At 38.9% G+C, this 12,981-nt stretch overlaps 1 protein-coding gene across 2 annotated transcripts in view; it reads left to right on the forward strand.

Annotated features, from left to right (window-relative positions):
• NFATC3 (nuclear factor of activated T cells 3) overlaps positions 1-12,981 on the forward strand; it is a 61,336-nt gene that overhangs the window by 26,602 nt on the left and 21,753 nt on the right. For both annotated transcript variants that reach the window (XM_063410383.1, XM_063410384.1), the window contains exons 4-8: positions 7,293-7,492; positions 8,157-8,329; positions 9,068-9,208; positions 10,583-10,638; positions 11,277-11,403. In XM_063410383.1, the coding sequence (XP_063266453.1) occupies positions 7,293-7,492; positions 8,157-8,329; positions 9,068-9,208; positions 10,583-10,638; positions 11,277-11,403 (697 nt within the window). The remainder of the gene's footprint in view (positions 1-7,292; positions 7,493-8,156; positions 8,330-9,067; positions 9,209-10,582; positions 10,639-11,276; positions 11,404-12,981) is intronic.

Here is a 12,981-nt window from a genome sequence, read left to right on the forward strand (position 1 = left end):
TCACCAGAAGGCAGGCTGTATCCCAGCTCTAGCTGCCTCCTGTTGATTGGTGACAGCAAGCTGCCAGTATATCTAAAAGGCAGAAGGTAAATCTCAGCCTGTGGGTACTGTGTAATGGGCTGTACTGGCAAAAGCACTGACCTTGGGATGAGATTCTAAAACTTTGTATCTTTCAAGAACAGTTTGATGATTTAGGCATCTTCTGGTTCAGAATCCCAAAAACAGAGATAGCAAAAGTGATGCCTCTGCTCTCTCTAGAAAATGCAGTAATTGGTGTGAAAACCAATAAAAACACTTATCTGCTCTTTCTATCATAGGTTTACTAATGTTTTTTCTGCAGGTTATGTGAGAATAACCTCTTCCTATCCCAGCAACACTTGTCCAAAAACTCTTCATAGCATAATTAGCATTTGGAGTTGGTATTTCAGGAATAACACCTATTTTTTAAGAATGTGGTAGAGCCAAGTGCAGATAGATGGTTTGATGGCTGGTTACATGGGACTGGCAATTCTGCACTGTGTGTTAGCCTAATGCTCTAGCTATTAAATTATATTCTTTTTTGCATAGAGTAAAATGGGACAGGACTAAAGCACCTCAAAAATGCCTGAAGTCAGTATTTAAAACACTTTCAATCCTGTCTGCAAGCAGTGAGTGTGTAAAAGTGTGAGATTTCAGAAATAGAAATCCAAGTTCTTAAACCTTGAAGAGTGTTCTGTACATGTGTAAACACATGGTACCATTCCAGTGATGAATTGATATTTGCCATTACTCTTTTGCTTTAGCCCTTTGCAGGATCTGTTTGTTTTTGTGACCCCCTTTAAAATATTTTTAATTGGACTTTTGCTCCTATCTAATAGTTTATTAAAGTTTGTTCCTTATATCTATTTTTTCACAATTGTAAGGGTCTGTCCTGTTTTAAAGTCTTCAAGTCACTCCACTCAGTAAGTTTATTTACCAAAAGACAAAGGAAGATACCTTTCTGATGTGTATGTGGAAAGGTGCACCAAATAATCAAGTGATAGAAAATAGTACTGTACTTAAGGAAGGGATTGAAATAGATGTTTTGGTTCAACATATTGGACTTTAAAATCAGACATCTAACTTTTTGTAACATTATAACCTCTTCAGAATCAGAAGGAAATTATAAAAAAAAATCCAATGTGTTGTTAAGACTTTCTGAGCCAGTGGTTGGGATATTGCATGACAGATCTGAATGGAGTTTCCTTCCACCAGTTTCTGCAGTCTCTTTAAGCAGTCAATTGGAGATAACACTGCAGTGAGAGGTCAGCACTCACTGCACCTCTGCAAGGCTGCAAAGGGTGACTGTGGTCAGTTTGACTTTCAGTAGCTTCTTTATATGAAAAAAGCTTCTGCTTTCTTCATTTCATGCCCATGGTTTGCTTCAAGTTTTTCAAAATGCAGCTGTTGATAAATTCACAATAAATTGTATCACTGGCATTAGTCATGGTGTCTTTTGTTTTAAATTGTGTTCATCTTCATGCCTTTGGATCCTTGTCATCCCTTACTTGTCATCCCAAGTCATGGTTGATAGATGTGCTGTTCAGCTTGGCAGACAGCCCTTCAGCTTTTAAACCCAGCAATCCTCACAGTTCTTTAGGAAAGTTGCTGCACACTACTCAAAAGGGAAATTCTTGTGCAAAAATGTCTGTAGAAAAAAAATTCTGTTGATCAAAGCCATGCACTGGTGCCTCTCTGATACAACTGTCCCAAAGATTCCAGGCTTGTGGGTCATGTCTCCCTTTTCTCAGAGATAAAACATTTAGATGGTTTGTTTTTTTCTTTAAATCAAGTTTTTAAAAGAAATTGTACTTTACTTTTGAAATGGGCTGAAATTTAAGCAGTGAATGTTCTTTTCCTTTGGGATTGATTAGGTTTCATAGTAAACTGTACCATATTTTGCTCGATGTTCCAAAGCAAAAGGAAAAAGCACCTGGTTCGAGAGAACAGCTCACTCTTTTCACCCTCTGCAAGGGGCCTGCATTCTTCTCTTCTGCCCTCCTTACCTTGTCACTCTGGGGGATGTTCTAAGGAATACAGAAGTCACTGAAATGCATCCAGCTGTTGTGAGCCTATCAAGGGGGAAATAACTATTTAATTTTATTTAATCTGCTTTTCATATCAAGGTGTTGAAAAGCCTTGGAAATCTCCATCTGAAGTAAATGTTTAGTAAGTGCTTGTGGCTCTTTACACGGATGCATTTCCTTCCCTGATCTTCCCATTTGAACTGAGGATTTTTGTATAGATACTGGTGCATTTGGTGAAGATGGATTGTTAACTTCAGGGACTTGATTATGCCAAACTTGCCTTGTATTTCAAGACTATGCCCTATTTTTAGGGAGGCCTATTTGTATGTAAAAGCTTTCTTTCTAATCAGCCTACTTCACCAATCCAGTAATGCCATAAGCAGTGACTTAATTGCACAAAGGCAAAGGAACACTGAAATCTTCATCTTCAATTAGCAAGCAAAAAAAGGCACATCAAGGATAAAACATAAGTATTAAGTCCCAGTGAAAGTTTGATTAAGCATGGCAATTTCCTAATAAATGCTGGAAAGTTTTGCAGGAAAGATGCTTTAAAAATACAATCAAATAGGTTTTGACACCATCTGAATGTTGTTGGTATCATAGCATTACTTGATAGCTGAGCATAAAACCTAACTGATGAAATTATCGTTCCCCTACCACCACCACCCCTACACACACCCCCAGTTCTGTATTTTCTCTTAAATTGTAAGACTGAAAGTGTAGATGTATGGAATGCTGACATTATTTCTGGATTCAGTGACACTCTTAGGTATTTGGGGTTTTGGATACTTTGGCTCAAAAACCCAGACTATTTCCAAGTATACTAGTGTTGTCTGTAAGTACATGGTTACTGTGAAGTGTGTATTTCCTGTTGGATATTTTTCCCAAGCTTTGTTGTATGTCTTAAGAAATGACACTTTTACACTTGAATAGAGATTGGTAAGACTTGGCCTGCAACAATAAATGGAAAACATGGACAGAACCTTCTTCATTTAAAAAAAAGATGGGATGAGGAGGTAAGAAATTTAAGTATTAGAGACTAAAAAGAGTCTTCTCACAAGCTTTTCAAGTTGCAAGGTTTTCTTTAGATCAGAGCACGGAACCAATGATATGTGAGCCAGCTATGGTCCAAATATAATCTGCATGAAACCTGGGAAAATGCTCATTTATTTTTTCCAGGTTGATGCCTCTTAATTAATGTGACCTCTTTGTTTTCCTCAGCAAGGAAAGGTTCTCACCACTGCCACAAAATTCCAGGTTTTAAATAGTGCTGTCTTCAGTGATCAAACTAATCCATATAGTCTCTAGCATGACAAGTTTTTTAAGGGATTTTCCCTATGTGCATTAAGAGCATAGGAGTGTTTTTGTTGCATAAAATACAACTTCTTGATGATCCCAAACTCTTCATTAAGTGCCTGCCTTTCGTAGTTGCTTGGTACAAGCTCTGAACTCCCAGTGCCATGCAGGGGTTTCCTGTGTGCAGTGTAGTAACACGGCTGGAACTGCTTTGGCATGGAGCCCTTGTGGCTTATCCTGTAGTGACCTTCAGTCTTTAGCCTTCCAGCTTTAGTTTAACTTACGCAGGCACTGACCTCTGCTATGGAAACGATATAGAAACACAAAAACAACTTGGCTGAGTTTCCTCGGCAGAGCAGTGGGTGGTGTAGCAGGATTCTGTTACAGAGGAGGGTTTCTAGAGGTCAGTAGTGACACAGTGCAGTAACTTACTGCTTGTCTGCAGCACTCTGTTTGCCACTCCTGGGAAAGTGCTATATCTTTTTTTAAAGTAAAGTTAGCAATTTTTTGTTTGTGGTGAGCAGCTCTAATAGTGCACATTAGTGGAATAAGTGCTGGAAGGTGGAGCTGAAAGCCTTCCTAGGGCTCAAGCAGTAGTTCAGGTTACTGTTCCTCTGTAAGTGACCCATGACTGAATTGTGAGCACACTGATACTGTAGTGCCTTACTGTAATGCTTCTTCATGGTGCTGATTCTGCAGCACTTGCCAGTAGGTTGTAAAATGCTATTTATTTAAATACCTATGGTCTGTAAAAAGACACTGTGTTCTTATTTGCGTATATTCTTTACTAGGGTGAACTAAAGGTTCATCATGGCTTCATTATGCATTTGAACAAAATACAATATTTTTTCTCTCAAGTTAATTAAGTACTTATTTTTGCTGAAAAATAATTTGCAGGTTGGGGTTTTTTACTGATTTAAGTGTTTGGGCTGTTCAACATACAGAATTGTGCATAAAGCAGACAAGGTGGTAAGAAAGTGTCACCTTGCTGTCAATGAAATTAAGAAAAATCAATGTTTTTTTTTGAATGAGAACAAAACTGTCTTTAAAAGGAATGCATTTTAAATGCCTAAATAAGTGATTTTTCCTGATTTGAAGTTGATTTGGGGTAATAAGTCTCCTTCATTATTCACAAGGTAGATATGGCATCAATAATGGCAAGTCAGCCTGGAGTTCCAGCTTGCTTATTACACAAGATTTAAGGGGGAAATGTTCATTCTAAAGCACAGATTTGTATAATAAAAGTTTGTTTTTTTCTATCCACAATCTCTCCAGCTGCCTGAGTTTCACTAGCACATCAGGCTGTCACATTAGCCTGCACAGCCTATTGAGCTTGCTGGCTGTTGGCTGTGGCTGGGCTGTAGGAGCTCAGGGACACTGCAGCCTGTCCACTGCTCGCTTCAGGCTGGGATTTTCCTTTAGTGAGGCCCCATTGCTGTAATCAGGCCCTGAATTGCACTCTCTGCTGGAGGACACGGGGGTTATTCTTTCCTTCCCACTCCCTGGCTCACTTTATTGCCATGGGTATTGCACACATTGGTTATATTTATACCTTTATATTGGGGTGGGTATATCTTCTTACTTAACCTTGAATAAAAGCAATAAATTGTCTGCAATACCAAATATATCCATTTTAAGTCTCTGCTACCTTGCCAGTGTATATGGCCATAGTCTCCTGGGCAGCTCCAGTGTGACTGCTGGCGTGGGGGATGTTTGACTTCCCTAAAGTGAGCTCCTGCTCTGTGTGGGCTTCTGTAGAAGATGGTCTTCATGCACTGTAGACAGACCAGCTTAGTTTCACAAGTATCCCCCACCCTTCCTTATCTCTGGCATCACCAATATCTCTAGAACTGCTATGTACATGTCCATTGTTCAGCATGGGGAAGATTAGCCTTAATTGGAAATTAGCTTTGTCACAGTGACCGCATTTGGAAGTCAGTCAAATTTTTGAATAGGTCTGGCTTGTAATTTTTATAATTCCCAGTATTAGAGTGAACACATTTAACTAACGTCACATTTAGGCTGGATTCCATTGTGTTAAGATTTAATTTTAACTCTGAGGAAAATGGATGGTGGAGTCACAGTGTTGAGAACTTGTGACAAGATGGCTGCTGTAATGCTAAACTAATACGTGTCCTAATTTTCTTTAAAGTCCTAAAATAATTCAGACTAATAAAAAATTCAAATATTAATTTTGCATTTAATGAGAAAGAAATTTTTGGAAAGACACTGGAGTCCTGAATCAAGCATAAAAAGGAATTTATGCATGTGTATATATTTACAATTAAATATATTCTGTAACAGTCCCTATGCTCCACTGTGATCACAACACTAAGAGGGAAGTTCCTTGTGGTCCTGATGTTCCTGTAGCTTACAGCTGACTTCTGACAGTAAAGGGAGAGAAGCCTGTCAGTACACTGACTGTCACAGGAGGTTATTTACTGTAACCTTTCTAAATGCCTGTTTATCACATTTATTTACATGGGAAGCAACTCTGACAATCTAGCCTCCACTCAGTGGCTGAAGGGATATTTTGGTTTGGGTGTTTTTTTAGCTGGATTTAGCTCTTTCTGTACTGAGAACTCCAGGGAGAACATACTTGACAAAACAAAGACTTTACAGACTTCTGTTGGAACCTAAATTTCTATTCTCAACTGAGAAAGCTCTAATAAAAGTGACAGGCCTGGTAGGTGCTGCCACTGGAATACAGAAACTAAGCTGTAACTTGAATATAGAAGCCAGGCATTCATTTGGTCCATAAAACTCCTGCCAGGAGTGATGCACCAGCAGTGGGGCTTCTGACTGCTGGGTGTGGGTGTGCTTTGGGCTTTCGTGCCGCTGACTACTGGCTTAAATTACTCCTCTAAGTAGGTTAAATTGACATGTTTTGTTTGGTTTTTAAGTGTTACTTCTGTAAAGAGCTTGGATAATATTGTTGTGTGACCAAATAATTCTCCCTAGAGACAAAAATATTGACACGACAAAACCACGTTTAAAGAATGACTGTCTGGCCCTCCCTCCCGTTTGAACATAAGTTGATGTCAAAGTCAATGAAACGTAAATTTGCTCCAGTGCAGTTTAGCAATTACGTAACTTGCAGCCTGCATCAATCTGCCAATTGCAGGAAGGTGAAGGAAAATGGATTTATAAGAAATACTCTGTAGGCTTCAGATTTATAACAGCAGGGGTTAAAGGAAACTGGTGTTACTGTTGTTTATATTTGTTTCCTTAACAAATTACCCATGTAGTATCATAAAATGGGCTTTTTATTCTAGATTCAGTTTATTAATTTTTTCTGCTGTTTCAGTGTTGTGCCAGAATTGCTTGAGTTAGCTGAAGCAACAGGCAGTTTTGTGGCAACTGAGTGCATTGGTCGTTAGATGTGTATTCGAGAAATGGAAAGATGTGTAAATTAAAATTTGCAGCATTTGGGGGTTTAAAGTATTTTCTTTGGCAAAAATAAACCACTCTTGAATTTCTAGATATGAATTGAATCTTCTTCTCCTAACTTGATACACTTGCATTCACAAAACTTCTGAAGTTTAATAAAAGTTGCTATTCCATTTCATAGTAGAAAAGCTAAAATATTTTAGTATTTCTGGAATCCAGGTACATCTTAGTAAAATTTGTAATTGGTAATTAAAAACAGTACCAGAAACAGACCTATAGCATAGCATAGCTTTGATGTAGAAATTCTGTAGATAGAAAAATTCTCTTTGAGAGATTTAAAATTAATAATGATATTTTGATATTCATTTGTTCCAGTAACTGTTGCCAGTACTTGCTAGGTGACAAATAGCTGTCCTCACTTTTCTGCTTGCTGAAGGGTTTGAAGAAGTTTGTGACAAAATGCCAGAGTCTTGTCTGGACTGGCTGTGTGTTTGTAGTGTGCACCCAGAGGTGCAGCGGGAGTCCCCTAACGTGTTGCTGTTCCGTGTGCCCTCCCCTCAGCTGCTGGGCTACAGCGAGAAGCCGGTGAACCTGCAGATGTTCATCGGCACGGCCGACGATCGCTACCTGCGGCCCCACGCCTTCTACCAGGTGCACCGCATCACCGGCAAGACCGTGGCCACCGCCAGCCAGGAGATCATCATCGCCAGCACCAAAGTGCTGGAAATTCCACTGCTTCCTGAAAACAATATGTCAGCCAGGTACAGCACAGCACCAGTTAGCCACTTGCTTGCTATGTGTCATTTTTATTTTCTTCGTATCTGCAAAGGTGAAAGAAGAATCTTGTAAAAGGAGCGTATTTTCCACAAATCTGGGTCACGATGAAGACACACACCTCTTAAAGCAAGCCAGTGTGAGAACAGTCAGCAGTAAAGGAGCAAAGAGGCAGGGAAGCTCTCGTACAAATGTGTTACATGATTGAGGTTGTGTCTCATATGAATGATTGACCACTGTGTGGAATAGCGGCTGGGATTTGATGGGTACACTTTGTCATTCTCTACTCCTTCCTAAGCTAGAACTAAATATTGGCCTCTTACTCCTTGTAAATGACATTTACTATGTTAAATAACTCACTTTGGAGGTTAAACAATGTGCAATAACAAGTAATCTTTTAAAGGTTCAAAAAAGCAGCAGCTGGACATTTACAAGACAAAATTTCCCCAGTACTTGCTGCTGTTTCCACATTAAGCGTTATTTCAATCGCAGACATTTAAAAGAACCCTTAAAATACCATAAAGTGGGGAAAAATAGAGCAGCTTCATTATTTAACTAAAGAAAGGCTTACAGAGTGAACTTTGGCAGTAGTTTGATTGATTTTCTTCCATTTCTCTTGTGATCCATCTGTCCGTCCTCTCGTGTCTCCAGTATCGATTGTGCTGGTATTTTGAAACTGCGCAATTCAGACATAGAGCTCCGGAAAGGAGAGACAGATATTGGAAGGAAGAACACCAGAGTGCGCCTTGTGTTCCGTGTTCACATCCCACAGCCCAGTGGAAAAGTCTTATCTCTGCAGACTGCTTCCATACCTGTTGAATGCTGTAAGAGTGCTCTAACCGTACATCTTTTATACTCATGGTTCTGCATGCGTCACTAGTAGTTCCATTCTGACAATATTTATTGCCAGAATTACATAGAACAGTTGTGTAAAGAGCTCAGTTACCAAAAGTTAATGTATCTTTAAATAAAGATGGTACTTGCCAAATGGCAGCTTGGAGGTTTAGAGAAAGAACAAGGGTTTGGGCTTTACGTCAGTGCAGTCACACAGCAGCTTTAGTAGTGCCTGTGTATGAGCAGAGGCAGCTGATACATCTCAGTGAAAATATTCATTCTAAAGCTGATACCATTTCACTGACAAGAGTCTGCACCATGACCATACTATACAGTATTATCTAGTAAACAGCTGAACTTTTAGAGAGTTGATTTGTTAAATACTGGCACTAAGGAGTCAAGGCATGATCTTAATGTAAAATACCCCTAGAATTTATTTTGTCTAAGAACTACTAAAGTAATTTTTAATCCAATACTTCTTAAGTAAAAATTGAATTTACTGTAACTGTAGAAATTGTTGGCATTCATGTCTTCTTGGTGTTTCTTTTCTGTAATTACGTAATTTCAAAATAATTTTAAAAGCAACGATAAATCATACAAATATGATTTGTATATGTAAACAGAGGGTCATATGAGTTTCATCGCTGATTCTTCAAGTTAGAGTCATAAAATAAATGCCATTATGATTAAAATTCTGAGTAATAATTATTCCCTTAATATTTCTAAAGCTCAGCGATCTGCGCAAGAACTTCCCCAGATTGAGAAGTACAGCATCAACAGCTGCTCAGTCAATGGAGGCCATGAAATGGTGGTGACAGGATCCAATTTTCTTCCAGAATCCAAAATTATATTTTTTGAAAAAGGACAAGGTAAATACTATCTTGCTGTTTTTTTCCCAAACCAGGCTCAGTATCTGAGCTTGATTTTAATAAATAAGGTTGTTTTAAAAGGAAAAAAAAAGTCCTGAGTAGTAATTGGAAAGTTCATTGGGGCACTGATCTATGTGTGGTTGGCAGTTACTAATGAATTAGTACTTCTGATTCAGGAAGACACTTAGAGGGTAACTAACTTGGGATGTGTGTGTTTGAAAGATGGTGTTGACAGATCATACCATGTATTTGCTTCTTCTTACTATAAACAAATGAAAAAGTGAAAATGGGATGCAATTGAAAAGTACTATTTGACACTGATGCCATGTTACATCTGATTTAATCAATGCATGGGAACTGAGTCCTTAGTTAATGAAATAAATGCTAGTTGGAAAACAATAAAGCATAGAATCTGAACAGCTTAAATTATCATTTTGGTGACTTAAGTGTCTGATTTGAACTTTCAGGAAAACAGTAGCAAAAGAAATTATTAAAAACAAAAATTTGCAAACCGAGTCCAATTCTTCTACATCTTTTTTATTTCCTTACATATGTAAATAAGAGTGGTGTTATTTTTATTAGCAAATACAATATTCTGTGTAATCATGTGCTTTGCCACACAAGCTGAGCACCTTTGGAGAAGCAGAGCTGCTGCTGGGGTTGCCTGGTTACCCATAGCAGCACCCAGCAGCAGGGAGAGCCCCGTGCTGGGTTCAGGGTGCGGGTGGTGCCAGCTCAGAGCACAGGGAGCTGCCCGGGTGATTGCCCCTCTCAGCACCCACAGGGTCAGTGGGTTCAGGGCACCGTGACTGCCAGGGAGGGGTGGCTGGGTTATCTGTGCTGCTGACTCAGCCTCCGGGTCAGCAGCAGTGTGCTTGAATAAGCACGAGTGGGGTGGCAGCAGCAGTTTCACCACCCTTCAGGAGCACCAGGGGAGAATCCCTCTGTGCTCTGCCAGTGCTCAGAGCCCCCTCTGGGCTCTGCCAGTGCTCAGAGCCCCCTCTGGGCTCTGCCAGTGCTCAGAGCCCCCTCTGGGCTCTGCCAGTGCTCAGAGCCCCCTCTGGGCTCTGTCTGCCTGGGCAGGGCGGGCACGCTGGGCTCCAGGGCAGTGTGCAGGCAGCTGCAGTGGCTGTGCTGCTCAAACTCCAAAGGCATCTCTGTACTTGGTTTACAGCGTGTGTCTGGCAGTTTAACGACCTCTTTGTGACTGAAAAGAAATCCAGTGTTACATTAAGTATTTCTTAATACTTAGTATAATTATTTTTTATATATATGATATATAATATATATTATAATTAAATATTTTTAAGATTAATTATTAAAATGCTAAGAAAATGCTTTTTGCTTGAATTATTTGTAAATTTCTCTCAACAGATGGACGACCTCAGTGGGAGGTAGAAGGGAAAATAATTAGGGAAAAGTGTCAAGGGGTGAGAAACAATTTTTCTTACTTTAGAAAGCTTATTTTTTTTAAATGTGAAAATAGACATTTTCATTGTTGTTCTGAAATTTAGACTTCATTTATTAAAGTAAGTAGATCACTGGCTAATTCAGACAGACAGTTGGAGACTTCTAAATTGTCTTAACACTATAAAGTAACCATTAAGAGGATGCTTTGAAGGAACTGGAAATAGCCTGCTTGTTGTGAAAGCAATGAAAAAAGAACTTAAAAATTAAAAAGCGGAAACTTAAGATAATTTTGCAAATGTGACAAATAACTTCCAGTGCATTAAAATGCGTTTTAAAAGCCTAATGATCCAAACTGGAATTCTTTAACTGGTAGAAGGATTTTTGTGCTCTGGCAGATAAGCAAAACATCCTTGAGATGATATGTCTATTTAATTAAAGCATTATCTTCAGAGCACTTGTGTTTAAAAGAAGATAAAATTCTCCAAATAAAAATTTACTTATAGTACTGTTTTACTATATAATATGCATAAACTTGAAGTTTGCCAATTTCAAAATATTAGGGTGCTTTAGTTTTACCATAAGTGTTTCAGTTTTTCTGCAATGAATAGTTCCATTTGCATTTAATGTGTAAAACTTTTTTATTTCAACTTTCCTATAGGCAAACATCATACTAGAAGTTCCTCCATACCATAACAAAACCATCACAGCTGCAGTTCAGGTGCAGTTTTATCTCTGCAATGGCAAGAGGAAAAAAAGCCAATCTCAACGTTTTACTTACACACCAGGTATCAAATGAAAAATACAAAAGTGGCATTTTATTTTGTTTTTTAAAGTGGACATACAAAAATACTCCAGACAGTCTTCTCCCTTTGGCACGTACACAGGATTAGCTTTGAACTGTTTGTAAAACATGGTCTAATTAAAAAGCTGAAATACAGAGTAATAAGCACCTGTACTGTGAGTACAGCCAGTTATTCCTTCGTTACACTTTCTACACAACAATTTTTGCATTCTGCTTTTCTTTGAGAATGATGTAAATCTCAGAAGGGGCTCTTTAAATACCCCTGGCGATGACACGGTGGATACTGAGATCATAGAAGAACAGATTTATGCTTTCTTTCCCACTCTCAAATGTCAAAAAAGAGAAAAAAACCCCAAACAGGTTTAGATATAAAGGAGGTCCAATTATTTTTTCCCCCACTCTGGACACATTGCAGCTTACTGAGACAAATCAGCTTGTAACTTAGCCAGAAGTAAAACCAGGACATGTTAACTGCAGGTGCAGTAAGACAGCCTAGGGAAGAGCTTACACCAGATGTGCAGTGCCTGCAGCTCTCCTGCCCCTTGCCTTATTTCAGAGCTGTGTGCCATTTGGAGCAGTCAGAATTCCCAAGGCAGCAGGGATGCTGGGGACCCTTTGGTGCTGCTTGGAGCACTTGGTCACATATCTGAAGGAGTCTGTAAAGTTGGATATGGATATTAATATAAACTTCTTAAAACTTCTGTATATGCTGACAAAGCCAACTTCCATTAGTTAACACAGTTTAAAATAAGCTCTGCTCACTTGTTGTGCTCTAAAATTACCTACTTTTTAAATTTAGGCAGTGTTACCAAGGTGTCTGGTGTGCCAAGTACGCATTAACCGTGTTACCCGATTTCTGTGGTATTTGTCAACTGTTTTTCAAGAATATCAGCTCCTAAGATAGTTACACATCTATATTTTTGTTTGAAATATCTCTATTTAAATTATTTAGATGGTGGAATGAAATAATGACAGTTACTACTTAAATAAGAAGCAATCTGAATTGTAACTGCAGCTGTTGTTGCACAAGCACTTAAAACACTCTATATGTATTATAGTTCATTTGACTGTAATATTTAGTTAACTGTGTTTTATAAAGTAGTAAATGAGCATTTAAGTGTTAGCATTTTTCTACTGGTAGTTAAGATTAGTATCTTGTAGAGAGCCTACCAGTAGTTTAGAAAAAATAAACCTGTAACTGGAAGTGTGTCGGTTTGTAGCTCTTCTAAGAATGGTTGTTGCCATCACTGAAATTGGGGGATGTGCTTAAAGAGCTGCTGTAATTAAAACACGGTGCACTGCTCAAATTAGCATGTGTTGCCAAAGTTGAGCTGTCTTTGTGATCAGAAGCTAAGGAAAGCCTGAAGCCTGCTAAAAATTTCCCTCACCATTTCCTAGTGCATGATACTGAACTCCATCTGCCTATTCTCAGTGCAGCCCAGCAGCAGCTCCCGCCCTCTGGTGATGAGAACATCCTTCAGAGGAACTGGGCTTTCCCTGGCTGGGTTGCAAATGCCTTTAGGAACTACATTGCATAGGAAGGTGTGCTGGAAGGGGAGAT

This window comes from Prinia subflava, chromosome 13 (assembly GCF_021018805.1).
Source record: "Prinia subflava isolate CZ2003 ecotype Zambia chromosome 13, Cam_Psub_1.2, whole genome shotgun sequence".
NCBI classification, from domain to species: Eukaryota; Metazoa; Chordata; class Aves; order Passeriformes; family Cisticolidae; genus Prinia; species Prinia subflava.